This window comes from Lycorma delicatula, chromosome 2, assembly GCF_047948215.1.
Source record: "Lycorma delicatula isolate Av1 chromosome 2, ASM4794821v1, whole genome shotgun sequence".
NCBI classification, from domain to species: domain Eukaryota; kingdom Metazoa; phylum Arthropoda; class Insecta; order Hemiptera; family Fulgoridae; genus Lycorma; species Lycorma delicatula.
In genome coordinates this window covers 20,166,091-20,184,005 of record NC_134456.1, presented here as the reverse complement: position 1 = coordinate 20,184,005, position 17,915 = coordinate 20,166,091, and the positions used below count along the sequence as shown (strand labels likewise).

Sequence of the window (17,915 nt, the reverse complement as noted above, 5' to 3'; positions counted from 1 at the left end):
TATATTGGCCCAATATATAATTACTATGGTAATTAAATACCATAATGTGCTATGGCACACTACACACAGATTTTCTGATCATGAAGTGGATGCTCAAACAACCAGTGAAGATTTGCATCATCCAATACCCAATTTTGTGCATATTAACATACCCAGATAAATGAAACCATGGCTCATGTGACATGTACATGTGATGTTTTTTTACATAACACAGCAATTTTTGCAAATTCAAGGTTTCACAGAAAAATAAATAACTCATCTTCTATTTCTCTTTACCAATATGGTGTTAAAAAAAATTCAATCAAGAAATAAAGGGCTGCAAGTTCAGACTATGAAGATAAGTATGAGGATATGAGGTAAGGAGCCTAAACCACATCAGATTATCAATTATTTACCTTAAATATCTGAGTCATGATACATAACTAGAAAAAAATTCACAGAATTATACGGCACTTATTTATAATCTAAAAACAAGAATCATTTAACTGTAAACGTAAACATTAACATTCAAATTTTTGAAAAACAAACTTCATGAAAAACAAAATCACAACAAAAAAATTTGAGTTTTTTACTTTTACATCAATGACATTGGAAATAGCAATAATGCGGGTGAAAACTGTGAAGAATAACATGCCAGATCAACTTACAGCTGTACTTTATGGCAGGCAGATCAATAAGTTGATGGAAATTTGTTTACCACTTGTGCATTGTTACTCAGTCTTTCCTTTTGAATTTTTTATTTTATTTTATATGAAAATGACAAATTGAAAGTATCACAAAAATATATTTATAAAGTAACATAAAAATCAAAGAGTAGTTTAATGCACAGAATTTAACTGATATCTGATCTTCTTTTTCAAGAAAGAGGCAAATGAGATTATACTAATAAAGTTAGAAAATTATCAAATTATTTCTTGACAAGAGCAAAAAAAATTAAAAACTAGAAATAAAAAAATTAACAAAGTGTTCCACCAAGAAATCACACTATTTCAGCAAGTGATTCTAGAGCTAACTATTTTTAAGTCATAAACATATATCTGAAAAGTTTTTGTTTTCAAGTGACAAAAGCCAAAAGATTATATCCTAATTTTGCTTTGCAAATTATACATTGCAGTATTAAATTTTTTTGGACACTAATTATGGTAAAAAAACTATAGTATTTTTGCATTACTTAACCTGAAAACTACAAAAAACGGTTCCCATATCTCTAATATTTTTCTTTTTAAATTAAATTTTAAAGAAATTGGCAAAAAAATTTTGTAGGTTTGCATAAAACAGCTTTGTTAAATTACTAGTTAACAAATTTTACAGAGACCATGATATAAAATATTAAATTTTTCAAAATTGATACCAACATAGCTACAGCCATAAACAAAGTTAATAAAAGCCTTGTAGACATGGCTAAAAACAAACCTATATGGTTTACCAAGACAATTCAATTCACTTGATAATGGTGGCTGAATATAAAGGAGATCATAGCAAATAATCTATACCTCAATAAATAATATTCACCACTCAAGATTTATTTACAACTGCAAAGGCAATCAAATCAGAAATATATAAAAATTATACTTCATAACATTATACTTTTAATCAAATTTACATTAAAAAATTTTATTCTTATGATTTTAGGATAGAAGGATAGCAGTAGGTTGGTAAAATGTTTAAAACAGAAAATTCTAAACTGACAATATCTATTTATGAAGATCTGTCAAAATACACCTTACTTACTTGATAGTAACGCAGATGAGGATATTTTATTATAACTCTTAGTATAAGTCTTGTTAACTGATCCTGTAATGCCACTCGTTGTTCATAAGGAATTCCAGGAGGAAATCGTTTTAACGAACGCTTAACATCAAGCACAACTTGTTGATACTCTGGGTGTGATTCTAGCTCTGACTGATCTAAACAAGTTTCTATTTCTTTTGGATCCAATTCTAATAATGCAGGCCACACTTTACATCTTACTTTATCTGAAATATATCAACTTTCTTTTTATAACAAGTAAAAAAATAAAAAAGTAATAGATTTAAATGAGCAGAGAATAATTTTTTTAAAAAGGCAGTCCCAAACAATGAGAATGTCAACAATATAAACTGCACTTTTTATGCAATAAGTTACAAAACAATTTGTAACTTACAGAAAGATTATAGGTTAAAAATATTGGTATTTTTATCTTCATTATGTCAAGATAAAAAAAGTGAGATTCCCATAGTGAGAACATGAAATCCATTTTGAAGAATCAAAAAAAAGATTTTTTTCCTTTCTTCAAAATTTCATTCACAGAAACCATTTATCACAAAACTATAACAAAAATTTAAAAAATGTAAAACATCTAAATATAAATCTGTCATCAAGCATCTTATTATTCAATGGAAAAACAGCTCCATTGGTTTTTAGTCTGGTATTCTGATATTGTTGTAGTATTACAATATTAAATCAAATAAATATTAAAATCAATGCTCTGAAATTTCTATTTAAAAGTAATAATTAAGATTTCACATTTATAAAATTTAAGAATAAGAATTGTCACCAAAGAGATAGCAGATTGATCTCACCTTCTGGTTACAATTGTTTATTTCTCATCAACATAAAAAGATTAACATCTCACTAACACCTTAGCTCTAAAGTTTATCAGATTTGTATTTTTAAATATATCATATCCTGAACACACTCCAACTGTCATCTCATCATAAACTGTAATTTTATCTCCAAATGAACTGTAACTTCCGCTCCAGAACAAAGACCTACTATGCTTTCTTCACTTTCATTTTATGAAACCAATGACAACATACCAACAACTTCAACATTTATTCTTAAAACATTTTTATAATACAAATTTTATAACTAAGACTACTTTGGGAGTAACATTATATTTTTTACTAGCTTATATTTTTTATTATTTATGTTCATCATGTACGTTTTACTGTTATTATTCTTACATTACAATTTTTATATTTTACAATCGTGTTGAAAGTAATAATAGATCTATTTTAACTATTTTTCTTAGTTATTACTAAAGCTGTATTTATTAAGGAGCTAAAGTTTCATATAAAAACCAAATTGAATGCCCATTTGAAATATAGATAAAAAAGTAAACATTACCGAGAAACTACTGCATTAAGCCAAATCATCCTTATGCGATAGCAGCTAAAGAAAAATATATTATACTACAACTGTCATTCAGTTCACCCATTTCGCAATAAGCCTGATAAAAACAAGAAGTAGTAGCATATCAATGAACTGAAGCCATGTATAAAAATACAATTCATCAGCAAACCCATGTCCTGAACCGTTTTAACATGTTAACAGAAAACATAATCATTAAAACAGTAAATAATAAATAATCACTAATTTTATCATGAAAAGACAATATCAAATAGAATTTACAAGTAATCATAATTTGTTATAATCATTAAATAGTAATCTACATTTTTTTAAATGTTATTAATTACATTCAACTAATTTTCATAAAGAAAAAAAGTGGTATTTCGTTTATTTCTAGGAATTTGTAAAGATTATTTAACACAGTATGAAACAAAATTCAGTAAATGCATAATAAAATTAAAATAAGTGTATATCATTTATAGATATGACAAATGAGAAATATTCAGTTGATATGAAAACTATGAAAATCCCTGGCTACTTCCAGCAAATTTTTCTGATTCTATATGTTCATAAGTCCCAAGTTTCTCAGTTTTCCAAGTTAGTTGAATACACTATAGATCCTAATGTAAGATCTGTGTTTACTGCAAGCTGTCACTAAAGGTTGGAGAATGATGAGAAAGGATACAAAAGAATATATATTATAAAATATATGTTACAAAAGAATACATTACTGACACAGCAACCACTACCAACATTCCCAGCAGACTGCGTTTGTTCATTTTATGCCATCAGAACTGCTGTTTGAATTATTGCATTTCTAAACATGCCCGTAAACTGTAAGCCATAAAAACATTCTCAATATGTTTATAAAAAACAAACTAAGAAATATGAACATAGCAGGCCAGTTATAAGGTTAATTAAGCACCTCAGTTTTTATAAAAACCATAAACAGTAAAATAAACCAATTAAGTAAAAACAAGCTATCTCACAATTCCTCAATATTTATTTATAAAATTTAATTATTAACAAGATGTTTGAAATGATCTAATAAAATAATAAGACAGCCCATGAAAATGAAAACAAAAAATACATAGCATAGTAATTAAGATAAAAATATCTTGGATTAACATAATAAAAACAACAAACTGAAGATAATTTGTGGTTGTAGTTGCAACAATATAATATATAAACATTGTTACCATTGACTAGACCACCTTCTGACAAAGCAAACTCTCTCAACATTTCAGTTTTATTTTCACTCTCAGAATAAAAGGCTTCATCAATTAATTTTATTTTATTTCTCAGCACATCATCTTCAACATCTACAAAGAAAAATACATAAAATAAGAAAATGTCTGAATTCAAAGCATGAAATAAATTTAAACAGAAATTTAAAGAAAATATAATTAAGACAATTTTTAATACATGATTTAAAACTTATCAACAAAAATAATTTCAATTTCATTCTGTTAACCAGTTGAGCAGTACTATACACATGCTCATACAGTAAGCAGACCCCCACCAAATTAATCTTAATTCTTTAAAAATAATTTATGACAAAAGTAATTAAATCAAAACTATTACGGTTTTTAATTATTAAAAAATAATTCATTATAATTACAGCATGACAAACACATAACAGATATTTTTATTTGATATTGGCCTAGTATTATTTAATATCCTAGAGCATCTTCCTTTTGACTGGATGTGGTACAGATTGTACTGTTGTTCAATTGTTCATTATTTCTATTTTACTTTTGTGTATGTGTGTGTATATATATTTATGCTACTTAGAATGTAATTTTTAAATGTGTGTATTCAACAAATAAAATTGATAAAATAAAATAACAAGTATACACTGTGGAAACTACCACAACATAACACATGACAAGTAAAACAGAAAAGATACACAAAATTTATAAATATATACCAAGCACAACTATACACACATATACACAAACATATGTGTGTGTGCACATACACACACTCACATATATCAAGTAAAATAGAAATAGCAGATACAGTATAAAATCAGCAAACAAAGCACAATCTATGATCAAGAAAACATCCAGTACAAACAAAGATGTTCTAAAACAAAACTAGTCAACATCAAAGCAATGCACATGTATGTAAAGTTTTTAAATATATATATATACATATAATAGCAACTTCACAGTCACATACCACATACACAAAATAAACACTAAACAATGTTAAAATAATCAGAATTGATATTAGATAAGAAAATTGATATCAGAAAGATAGCTTAATAAATCAGTTAAACAACTATCTTTTTAAAGTCTCACTACAACAAAAACAAATTACCTCATTCACAGACCTAACCAACCTCCAAATCTATAGAATGTGGAAAGTTGTTCATAAAGGGATATTTAAGAAGTCAGTTTTGAATCGCTTGATAGGCTGACTTCATGAAGACAACATGATCTAGGAAGAATCCTACTACTAAATATTATTTATCCATTCAGTGACCGATCTGTCTGTTAAGAAAATCAGCCCAGCTAGCAGCTATTTTGGACAGTAGTCATACTATTACCTGCCAAGCACTGTCAGATACTGCAAATACCTGACCACAATAGTTTTGAAATTAAAATCCCTAAAACTGCAACTACAGTTGCAGTTACAGCTATGGTCATCATAGCTGCCAAACTCCACATGCAAGCAATCAACAAATCTACAACTAATTCCTAATTTGGCATGCTACCGCTAGCTAGCTTATCAGTCCACCTTGGATTCACTGAAAACAAACAAATGAATGGAATTGCCACCATCCATTATTTTTCCATTCCTTAACTTCTTTATTGACGTGAAACTTCTTTAAAATCACATTGAAACATATGGGTACCAGAATATAAAACTGTAGTGTAACAAAAAGGTCTGTATCATCCTGCCTTAATAACTCCCTATTAGTCTCAGACATAAATGTGGTGTCATTTTATAACTTACATGGTCAGCTTACCAATATGACTTTGAGTTTGTGTCACTGGTGACCGGGTTGGTGGAGGGGGAGCACAGCACAGATGGGCAAAAGTGGTGTTCTTGCTCATTTTCATTTAGTGTAGTTCACGACTTAAGACGTGATACCGCAGTGATTCATGTGTTTGTGTTTAGAGTTTGTTGGACTAGATCAATTTAAGTAATAATAAGTGTATTTTGGACAATATTTATGTGTAAAAAAATTAATTAAACATGTAAAAAAGTATAAAAATTCAATATATCAGCCTCAGCCCGTGTAAAAGCCAGCCAAAAAAATAAATTATGCATATCATTGAAAAGGGGAGGTTATGGGCCACACACAGGTACTCCAATGTCCGGTGCCAAGTGAGACTGTTTTTGGAGCATTGCAAAGCTGGCATGGCATGCTCAGTAAACAATGCCGACAGCACAAGCACCTCTACCACTGCTTATTATGCCTTATCTCTTACTTCTCATATCACAGACTAATGTTGAACAAAATTGTCACTGAATATTAGTTGAAATAAATATCATGTACCATTTAGCGTCTCTTTTATGTTAAAATTAAATTTAGTATGCAGTCAATGTCTCGTTTTTATTTCAATCCAATACACTAAAGTGACTCGCTGACATACAGGCAGACCAGTTTATCTGTAGAGTTGGCCAAATGAAGGAACTAAAATTTTCTATTGAAGACTTTTAGTTTTGTTAAAAAAAAAATACAATGGTGGCTCTCCCATTTAACTTTACTGATACGTTGGTCTGTAGCTCAGAGGAACTTCATTCAGGGTCTGTAACGCTTTACGCTAAACCAATGGCGGTGTGTCCTGACACAGCCCCACCTGATTTTTTTTATCCTTCCCTTGCCTACCTGAGACTTCTGCAGGTATGTGATCAAAATGTAATTCTCAGCTGAACATGTCCAAGCTGCATATTCTACCTCCCTGAAAAGCCTGGGGAGTTAGAAGAATCTTCATTTGCATATCTTATGTGCTTTTCCTTTCCCTTTTTCCTGTTTAGCCTCCGGTTATCACAGTCAGGTATTACTTCAGAGGATGAATGAGGATGATATGTATGAGTGTGTGAAGTGTAGTTTTGTACAGTCTCATGTCAATCATTTCAGAAGTATGTAGTTAATTGAAACTCAACCACCAAAGAACACTGGTATCCATGATCTAGTATTCAAATCCGTATAAAAGTAACTGCCTTTACTAGGAATTGAACGCTGGAACTCTAGACTTTGAAATCAGCTGATTTGCAAAGACTCGTTCACCACTAGACCAACCTGGTGGGTTATATCTTATGTCCCTGAAACTTCCTAAGCTGCTTTTCTTAGCCCCGACTCCCTTATTATACATTCCTCTCTTAATATATATCTTCTTTTATAATTGATCAATACCACTCATTGTCATGGCTACAATAAGGTAAAATCCCAGTCAGTTGAACCAGCTTAGCCAAACCACTATACCTAAGTACCAAGGTTAAAGAAACAATAAAAACAGAATGAAAATACAGCAGTCAATAAAATAAAAATAGCAGTCAATAAAAATAATAATTTGCATAAAGTACAACTAGTTGTAAAGCAAAAGAGTAATAATGGTATGCAAATAAATGGGCATCATGGAAAGAAAATGAGCTTAGTATATAAAGCAGTACAAGTGGAGTAGAAATTGACAGCATGTAGATTGTATACTTACACAGTTGTACATCTGCGTACACAAGTTTTACAAAATATTTTGACATGAATAACCAAAACGTTTGGGTTTTCAGTGTAAATAATTGGTGAGTTCATGTCATTAGAAGGTTCACAAAACATAGCAGTTATCTATCTAGGCAAAAAACAATCTGAAACCTACTTTTAACACCAAATATAGAATTATAAAAATTCCTTTAATGATGAACTTTAAACATATCTTTCACATATATGGATGAAATTTATACACAACTATCTCGATCACAACTGATATATATATATATCAGTTGTATTTTAATGTAATAAATATCATAAATTATATATATTTTAGTATAAAATGAATTGTGATTGATATATCTGTGTATATATTCCATCCATACATGTGAAAGAAATGTTTATAGTTCATCATTAAAGGAATTTTTATAACTTTATATTCGGTGTTTGGAGTAGGTTTCAGATTGTTTTATATATATATTTATTTATATACGTGCCTTAGCTGGCATGGAGAGTCTTTTTTGACCCGACAAATTTTTTTCATTTTTCTTGTTTAGGTTAGTAAAGTGACTCTCCAGTTGTTCTCTTGGTTTGTTAGTCTATGTCACATGGTGGAAAAATCAGGTACGCGCTGCATCCTGCTACCAAAGATACCATGGGATCGTTTTAGACCCTGCTGTGGTAGTTATGTTACTTTTTTGCTGAAGTTACTATTATTGTTTCTTGCCGATTTGTGAATTGATTGTCAACAGACAATGGATATAGAAAAGTTTATCCAATATTGATTTTACATCCAATTTCTGAGTTAATGAGAGATAAACCACTATTGATCCATGGCATATTTTTATAAATGAAGAAATGATCCAGATAATTCTAGAATACACAAATGAAAAAATAACAGAAATGGTGACAAAATATGGAGAAAAGAATTCAGATTGTCAATAAACCCAATGCAGAGGCATTTTTTGTTTTATTATATTTAGCTGGTGTATTTAAATCTAATCATGAAGATCTGGCAGGTTTATTTGCTAGAGATAGAACCGGAAGAGACATTTTTCAATCAATTATGACAAAAAAAAAATTTCTATTTTTACTAGATGCTTTACATTTTGATAATTCTTCCACAAGAAATCAGCGCAAAGTTACAGACGCAATTGCTGAAATATCAAATATTTTTAACATGTTTGTTATTAATTCCAACAAAAAAATACTCATGTGAGCAATACACAACAGCAGATGAGATGTCATTTCCATTTCATGGTAAATGTCGATTCTGTGTGTATATGCAAAATATGGTTTGAAAATTTATATTTTGGCTGATGCATGGAGCAGTTATTTTGTAAATGGTATTATCTACTGCGGAAAAAGCACTGAAAATTCAAAAAATCTGTTACTCCCAACCCAAACGGTACTGTCTTTGGCTGATCCGATTGCCCAGTCTAATTCTAATGTTACAACTGATAATTACTTCAATTCTGTAAAACTAGTCAATGGACTGAAAAATAAGGGTTTGACCTATGTTGACACCATGAAAAAACAAACTAGAAATTCCTTGCTGTTTCTTGCCTGATAAAAAAACTATACACCAGTGAGTTTGCTTTCACACCGGATAAAACTCTTGTATCCTACGTGCCAAAAAAAAATAGCGTTGTAATACTGATTTCTTCAAAGCACCACAATAAATCCATTCTCCAAAATCTAGAAGATAAAAAAACCAGAAATAATAGATTTTAACAATATGACCAAGGTTGGAGTAGACACGTCTAGATAAAAAATGTGGGGTGTATTCGGTAGGCTGCCACACCAGAAGGTGGCCCATGGCTATTTGGTATGCAATAATGAATATTGCAGAGTCAATTCCAGGATTGTATTGTTCGGTGCTGCCAATCCAACTGGTTGTATAGAAAGGCGGGAATTTCACTTATCACTTAGAAGACAACTCATAAACAGCCATTCGATTCTGGGAACTCAAAAATAGAACCTATCCCAAGAACTTCAATCTGTAATATAAAAGGGTCTGGGAAGAGGTTGCAGAGACTCACGAGCCTGAATAGGATCCTTCAAAAAGACAAAGATACCATCTGTGTCCAAAAAGTAAGATAAGAAATAAACTGCAAGGTGTATTTCATGTTCAGGAGGTGTTTGCAAGGAGCAAGGAGCTTGTTTGGATAATGCTGAGTCCGTGTACTGATTAATTGCACATATATCAACATAACCTAACCAAGCATAACCTATGCTCACTTCGCTTGCTAACCTCGTCAAATTAACATTAAATATGCGTATTATATACAATTTATTAATAACATAACCAACTGTTATTGCACTACCAGTTTTTTGGTGACAAATGTTGTAAAACAAGTAAAAATATTTTTTTCAAATATTACCCAGGAATTACATTATTTTTGTATTTTGTATGTTCCCCACCAAAGAAATATTATTATAATAATATAATCATTATAAAGAAAGGTATCAGGTATCAAAATAATGTAAATAAATAATAAAATAATAAATACAAGGAACATTATTATAATAATAATAATTGTTATAATAGTCCTGTTTATGAATTTGTACTGTATTTATGAGGTGTTTATTGCCATTTCGCAATTTTTATTTTTCATTAAAAAATGTACTTTTTTCACCTTAAATAAACATTATTCATTTACTCATGAAATCCGAAAAAGCTGCATAAAAAATATGAAAAAAGTGGCAGTGTAATAAACAAGTACCTTTCAGAAATAATTGGGCATAATTTATCAGTGGCAATTCCTAAACACAAAACATAACTGAATAATTAACTTAAAGTTTAAGACTACTTTAAGTTTGAACTTGGACTTTGATCTAGCTTAAATCTCATGGATAGTTTAGGAAATCATTCTCTGAATTGTAAACAAATCCACTAGAATATCAATCACCAATACTGCATCTATTCCTGGTTTGGTATTTTCACAGGTGATGAAACACTATCACTTTAACACTTTAACTAAATAAAGAGATGACATTTTTTTTAAAACAAAACTACCAGATCTAAATTCAAATCTAACTTTATATTTTTTTTTAACAACCATAAGAAATGTATTATTTATATAAGTAGGTAATAACGTTTTATGTAATATTCTAACAAATATATTTTACTTAAGCAAGTACTATTTAGATTTCTTTACACAAACAAGTAAAAAGAAAAATGAAACAATAATTAAATATTGAGAAAATAACCAATTATTTTTGCATTCACAATCAAGCTTTAAACCAAATATGTGTACAAATCAATAGCACAACTAAAATTAAAAGACTATTTTTTAATTCCAACACTTGGGGAAGATAAAAACAAAAAAAAACTAAATAGCTTAAAAAATTAAAAATTGCTAAAGTTCAAAAACAGTTCACCTTCATCAAAATGAAGTTCTTTAGGGGTATCCTGAAGTTCAACAGACTCGTCTCTTGCTTCTGCGACAGGCATTTTTCCGTTTTAAGAACTCCAGATGAACTATCTCCTCACCCTTTCATACCTCGATTTATAACCTCACATCACAATTTCATATCGATGATTACGTATCACAGAACATAAATTTTTTGCACTTCACAATTATTAAAAGTAAACAGGAACCATACCTAAAGAGCTGTGTTATTAATACGAAAGTACAGCAACTGCGTATGTTAACAAGAACTCAAACGTCTCTGAATTTCCAAGGAAGTTTATCCGATGGCTGTGAATAAAAATTTTAATTAAAAATAAATTCTCAATTGGACAGAAAAAAAGTCAAAAGATATACTTGATCAATTACAACATTTCCGTTATCAAACACCGTTGGTTAATTGTTTTCAAGCATTTAAAAGTCACGTTCACACTGCCACCATTTGCCTAACGACCTGCGTAATCAGCTGATCAACGTTCTTGCAGCACTTCGCTGTCAACCGTGAACGTAGCTTCAGCACTATAGAGATTGTTACACCTCCTAACACTAGAGTGTCCTAACACAACCCAAATAGTATTACCGAACGAAAATTAACTAACAAAAAACTACATATTATAAAATAATATAATACTAATACAAAAAACATATATTAAGTATTTTAAAAATGGTCATTTTCAACGTGTCATTGTAAACCATCATCAAATTTTTGAAATTTTGTAATGTATGCAATTATCTCATAACAATTGTGTGTAAAGCGTTGCACATTAATTATTATTTTTTAGAAATTATATAGCTTAGTCTTCTTTAACTCGATTTTTTTGACATTTCGGGTCTCTTCTATCATAGTGCGCCACTTCTTCAACGCAGTATTCATGGAGAAAAGCATAGTTTTATCTTGTTCTATTTAATGATGTATTCTAATATCATATAATGTTCTACATAAAATAATACTGTTATGAGTATCCATTATTATTATTTCTTTGATTAAAATTAGTGTAAATGACTCATGGCTAAAGGTATTCATAATTATATATGTTGAAATATGATGCAATAATGTACAATAAAAAAATTGATGTACTGTAAACCAGCTGTATAACCAGAAACAGTTTATTATACTGAAATTTTCTAATATGTTAACAACACTTTCTTTAAACGCGATGTAGATGTCTTTTATATAGCTGGAATATAAAATATTTTTTAAAGAAACGGCAAAAGGGAATTTAGGAGTAAGCAACTCAGAGTAATGTCTTAACGTCTATCGATTATCTTATGAGACTATTACTTTCTTTAGATACTACTGAATCAAGTGTAATATGACAAAAAATTATCTTTGGAAGAATTAGAAATGTCAGCTAGAGCCATAGCCAACTAGAAAAACTATCTTTAAGAAGCCTGATTGAACTCGATCTTAAGAGACTTACGAAGCTAGATCTGAACAGAAGTGAAAATGTAACAAGTCTTGTTTATCAAGACGCAAAATAAATGTATGTTGGATATACCCACGATAGTTGGTCTTTGGGTGAGTGTGCTGTGAAATGATGATTTCTTATCTGTAGTAGCCTACCCATCGGGCAGCTGCAGTGTTACTATGTGTAATATGACATAACACTTTTCTTGACTAATATTATTAAATTCATTGTTTACACAAACTTATTATAATATATATATATATTACCTATTACATATATTAGGAACAGTTCATTCTTGTTAATCCTACCTTGCTTTTAATGCCTTATAAACATTTGTTTTTACCTAAATATATATAAGTTATATATATATAATTAAGCTGAGAAAGCGCTGAATAATTTTCATTTATCTCAATCTTACCATTTAAAATCTAATTCATTTGACAATTCGTCTACCCCTAACCAGTGGCATTACCATTCTGCCAATATACAACACCGAGCCACAAAATGGACATCCTCCTACTCAACCACAAAGGAGCATTTTTATTATTTCTGATCATATTTGTAATTTAACTCACACCTAACTAAACCACTTAAGATCTGAAAATTTATCTATTTAAGATAACTTTTCTTTCTCAGATCTAAATTCAGTATTTTATAAGCTTCAGCTTCTAATACCAATTTTTCCCTAAACCAAATTCTCAATGTTTAATATTAATCTCAACTTCTTTCCAATCTACTACAGTAGGTACCTCAAAATTTGAGTTTACATCGTATCTTAACAACAAAGTAACCACTCCACACATCAATATCTATTATTTCAAAATCCATAAATTTTATAAGCCTGGATGGAGATTTGCTCATTTTCATCATCTCTACTATACTCTATAATCAAAGTACAGTTTTAGTACGTAATTAGGAAATTAGGATATCATATTGCCTGACTTTATTACCAAGATGCTTACCAAATATTAATGTGATTCATCTATCCAAACTTGAGATATAAATTTTTTTATAACAATAACAAAATGACTGACAGGAAGAGAACAAAGTTGAAATCGCTATTTTTCCTAAGGATATTTTTTGTTTAGTTTTTCAATTATAATACAAAAAAGTATAGCCAGCCCACCATTTTAGAAACATTCTATTTATAGATTAAATGAACACCTTCCCTTTCCTTTTTCCCATATTCACTTTCCCCCGTTATCTTTTTTTCCATTTTCCCCTATTTCCCTTTTACAATTTTACTCTTTCTCCCTTTTCCCCCCCAAAGTGTAAATCAGTCCAGTAGTCTTTTAGTTTATAGTGGACACACATCAGAAACATTGAAATGGAATAGTAAAATATTTAGTATAGCGTATGTTGCTTTCACATCAAACAGATAATGCTGTTTTAAAAAAAAAACATGTTTTTACCAGTCACAGGTATAACATCTTAAGTATATAAATAGTAGATATATAAAAACACGGATATATTTAAATTCAACATTGTATCAAAATTTCAAAGCAATCTGTGAAGAACTTTCGGAGATTTAAGATTTGGAACAAACGAACATTTACACTTTTACTTTACTTACAGATAACATTATTCCACTCTACATTACGTCCATCTTTGATACTTTGCACTCTTACATTTAAATGTTGCTCCATATTTAAAGAAGTTAAATTTATATATAAATTATATAAATATATATAATATATATTATATAATATTATATATTATATAAATATATATTACATAATAACGTCCAATCGACACAAAACCATTTTGAATTAATAGTTTTTCTCGGAATTTGAATAATAAGTTAGTTATTACGCTCCACTTTACATGGAATCATCTGAGTTAATAGTATGTTCTTGGGAAATTTATTATCATATTCTGTAAGAGCCTTACCTTATACAAATTATTATTTTTGATTTAATATTACTTTCCTTTTCCATGTTATTTTATATATTGTTATTAACACACTTAGTGGTTACATTGTATTATATAGTTCTCAGTAAAAAATAAAAGAGAAAAAAATACTGTTTTCACCAGGCTATTATAAAGCAATATTAATGAAATTATAAAAGCATTATTAATGTACACTATCAGCGTAACTAAGGTTTACTGTCATAACAAAATGGCATAGGCATAGCCTAATTGCTTGCGTCTGTACAATGATGTTGAAATACAATAAATTGAGTTCAATTTCAAAATTAAAGTAAAATCTTATGAAGAATTTGATTTTTTTTTTTTTTTTTGTTTTTTACAGAAAATGGATAGTACAGGCAAAGAATTTTTAAAACTTGTAACTGGTCATGATATAATTAGTCCACGTAAAAACACTAATTCATACAAAAATACTGAATATGATAATACGGAGAATGAAACAGTAGCCGTTCATTTGATGAAAGTACGTACAGTGAGGTAGATGATACACAACGATCTGAATTATTCATCACAATCACAATCAAGTTCATCTTCATCATGCTCATGTTCATCTTCAAGCTCTGATTCTGATGAAAGTGATATTCACACTGATGTTCAATCTGATCCTTCAATTTTAAATGAAAATAACGACAACCATTTACAAAACACTCCGGTAGCTACAGAAACAAATCAAATGGTAAAAAGAACAATACCTGAAAACGAATTCCTCGACCATCAAGTTAGCGAAAAAATGAAGCAAAACAGCTTTACAGTTCCGGCAAAGAATATGTATCAATTACCACCACAAAAATATTCAAAGCAAAAGAAATAAGAGACCCCTGTAAATGCCAGCTCAAATGTTATGAAAAAATTAATTACGACCAAAGGCAATGTATTTTTAATGACTACTATTCCATACCTGACATAAATCGTAAATGAGACTTCATTTGTAGACATTTACAAACCATTGAACCTAAATACAGATACACAAAGAGTAATAGACAAATAAACAATGCTTACTACTTCACCATTAATGATAAAAGAAGAATTCGTGTTTGTAAATATTTTTTTAAAGCGACATTTTTAAAAACGACAACCAACAGGTGCTGTTTCTGAAGATATGCGTGGGAAGCATCTAAATCATCGAAAAGTAGATGATGAAATTAAGAACGGCATTCGGGAACACATAAATTCCACACCAAAAATTGAAAATCATTACCTTCGTAAGCAAACAACTAAGGGTTTCATTGACGGCAGAAAAACCATCGCTGAAATCAGCGATGCAAATATTTCATAATCACGATGCAAATGCATAGTGATTATGAAAGTATGTGCAAAGAAAAAGGAAAACCTGCTGGTATTAATACAGAATTTAATATATCTTTTTTATATTCCACAATGATCCAAAGATCAATGTAATCTTTGTTTTAGATTCAAAAACAGCAGTGATGAGGAAAAAGAAAAACTAAAAGAACAATTTGAATATCATCAGAGAGAGAAGGAATTATCGAGAATAGAGAAAAACAATGACAAAGAAAGACGTAATGAGAAGTTGGTAGTTGTTTGCTATGACATGCAAGCTGTTTTCCAAATGCCAAAAGAAGAATCATCAATTTTTTATTATAAATCAAAATTGAATACTATGAATCTTATTGTAACTGGCATTGGACATGAGGAAACATTTTGCTATGTGTGGCATGAAGGTGATGGCGGTAAAGGAGGTACAGAAGTATGTACATGTATTTTAAAGTATTTACAGCGTAAAGCAGAAAAATGTAATTCAGAGGATCTGGAAATCATAATGTACAGTGACAACTGCGTGGCCCAACAAAAAAATAGGTAAGTCCATGTAAAAATAAAACATAAAATAACGTTCCTGAACTAATGTCATGAAAACGAATTATTTCATAATTTGTTTCAGGTTTTTAATATTTACTCTTTTGTATGCAGTACAAAAATATAAAATTAAAAGTATCACACAGAAGTTCTTAACAGTTGGTCATACACAGAATGAAGGGGATGCCACTCATTCAGTCATAGAAAACAGTGGGTCTTTTCCTCAATGACTTTTTTAACCATTATTGTTTTCATTTTTACTATTTCACTAAAAATTGTGATTTTGTTTTATTAGGTGTCTCGAGCATTGAAGAGTGGGCCTATTTACGTACCTGACCAATTTATTACGTAAATTCGAACGGCGAAGAAAAAGGGATTGATTACCTTATGATGTGACTGAGTTGTACTACAAGGATTTTGTCAATGTTAAACAACTAGCATTGTTTTTTGTAAATAGTTTTAAATATAATAACAATGAAAAAGTATCAATAAATGAAATGTTAAAAGTTTATTACAAAAGTTCATTTTCAGATAATGAGTTTAAGTCAATTATTTTGAGGAAAACCACATCACGAAAATGTGAAAATAATGTGATTACTTTACCAAATCTAAAAACTGCTTACAAATCGAAATTACCTCTCAATGATTTAAAATATTTATTACAAAATGACTACATTCCACATTATAGTGGATTTTATAATAGTATTTTTTTAAATTTATTATACATGCTTTTGTTTATTATAAAGTTTTGCATATTTTATATGACTATAAAAACTTCCAAATTATTACAGTAGATTTTATAATAGTATTTTTTTAATTTATTACAGTAGGCACCATCTCATTCGGATTCGCTTGGTTCGGACTTCGGACAGCCAGCTGTGCAGTGTCATGCACTCACGCATTCCGTGCCTGTAATGATTGGTAACGAGAGACAAGCAGACAAATCACAACTTGTTTCTCTAGCGCTGTGTGATCCAAAAAAGGGAAAGCTACATTCTACCTGGCAAATGACAACAAAAACACCAGGTTTTCAGAAAGTACTAAATAATAGTCCGTCTAGTTTTCTTTTTGTACAGCGAAAATGTCTTATAATGTTGCTTATTGCCCATTTATAGAAATCAGGCTTACTTTACTTTACTTAGGCTTATCAGGCTTACTTTACTTACTTTAGGTGTAAATTTTATAGTAATAGAAATTTAATTGTAGAAGAAACTTAGATTTTTTACTTTTGTATTTTTATAACTTAATTAAAAGATTTAAAAGTTAGATATTTATTTTGTCGATTAATAAACTCTACTACAGTACACTGACTAAAACAACAAAAAACATTAACCTGCAGTAAATTTAGAAGAAGAGTGTAATAAGTCAGAAAGGGGTTGATTTAACCCCTCTTTTATGTAAATGATCACTTAAACTTTTAGTAGTTACACAAAATCTTACGTTCCTGTAAAATTAGTAGTTTTTGACTAGTGACTCTCTTGCTTGGGATGTGTGAGATATATATATATATGAAATTTGCTGTGAAATTTTGTGATGAACTCGGAAAATCTGCAAGTGAATTCTGATTTGCTCAAGACA

General features: G+C 29.7%; 1 protein-coding gene across 1 annotated transcript in view; it reads right to left on the bottom strand.

Moving 5' to 3' along the window:
- LOC142320537 (TBC1 domain family member 20) overlaps positions 1-11,703 on the bottom strand; it is a 28,160-nt gene extending 16,457 nt beyond the window's left edge. The window contains exons 1-3 of the mRNA XM_075358438.1: positions 11,156-11,703; positions 4,311-4,433; positions 1,732-1,976 (exon numbers count right to left, since the gene is read on the bottom strand). Coding sequence (XP_075214553.1) covers positions 1,732-1,976; positions 4,311-4,433; positions 11,156-11,228 — 441 coding nt within the window. The 5' untranslated portion in view covers positions 11,229-11,703. The remainder of the gene's footprint in view (positions 1-1,731; positions 1,977-4,310; positions 4,434-11,155) is intronic.
- Positions 11,704-17,915: the final 6,212 nt, after the last annotated feature.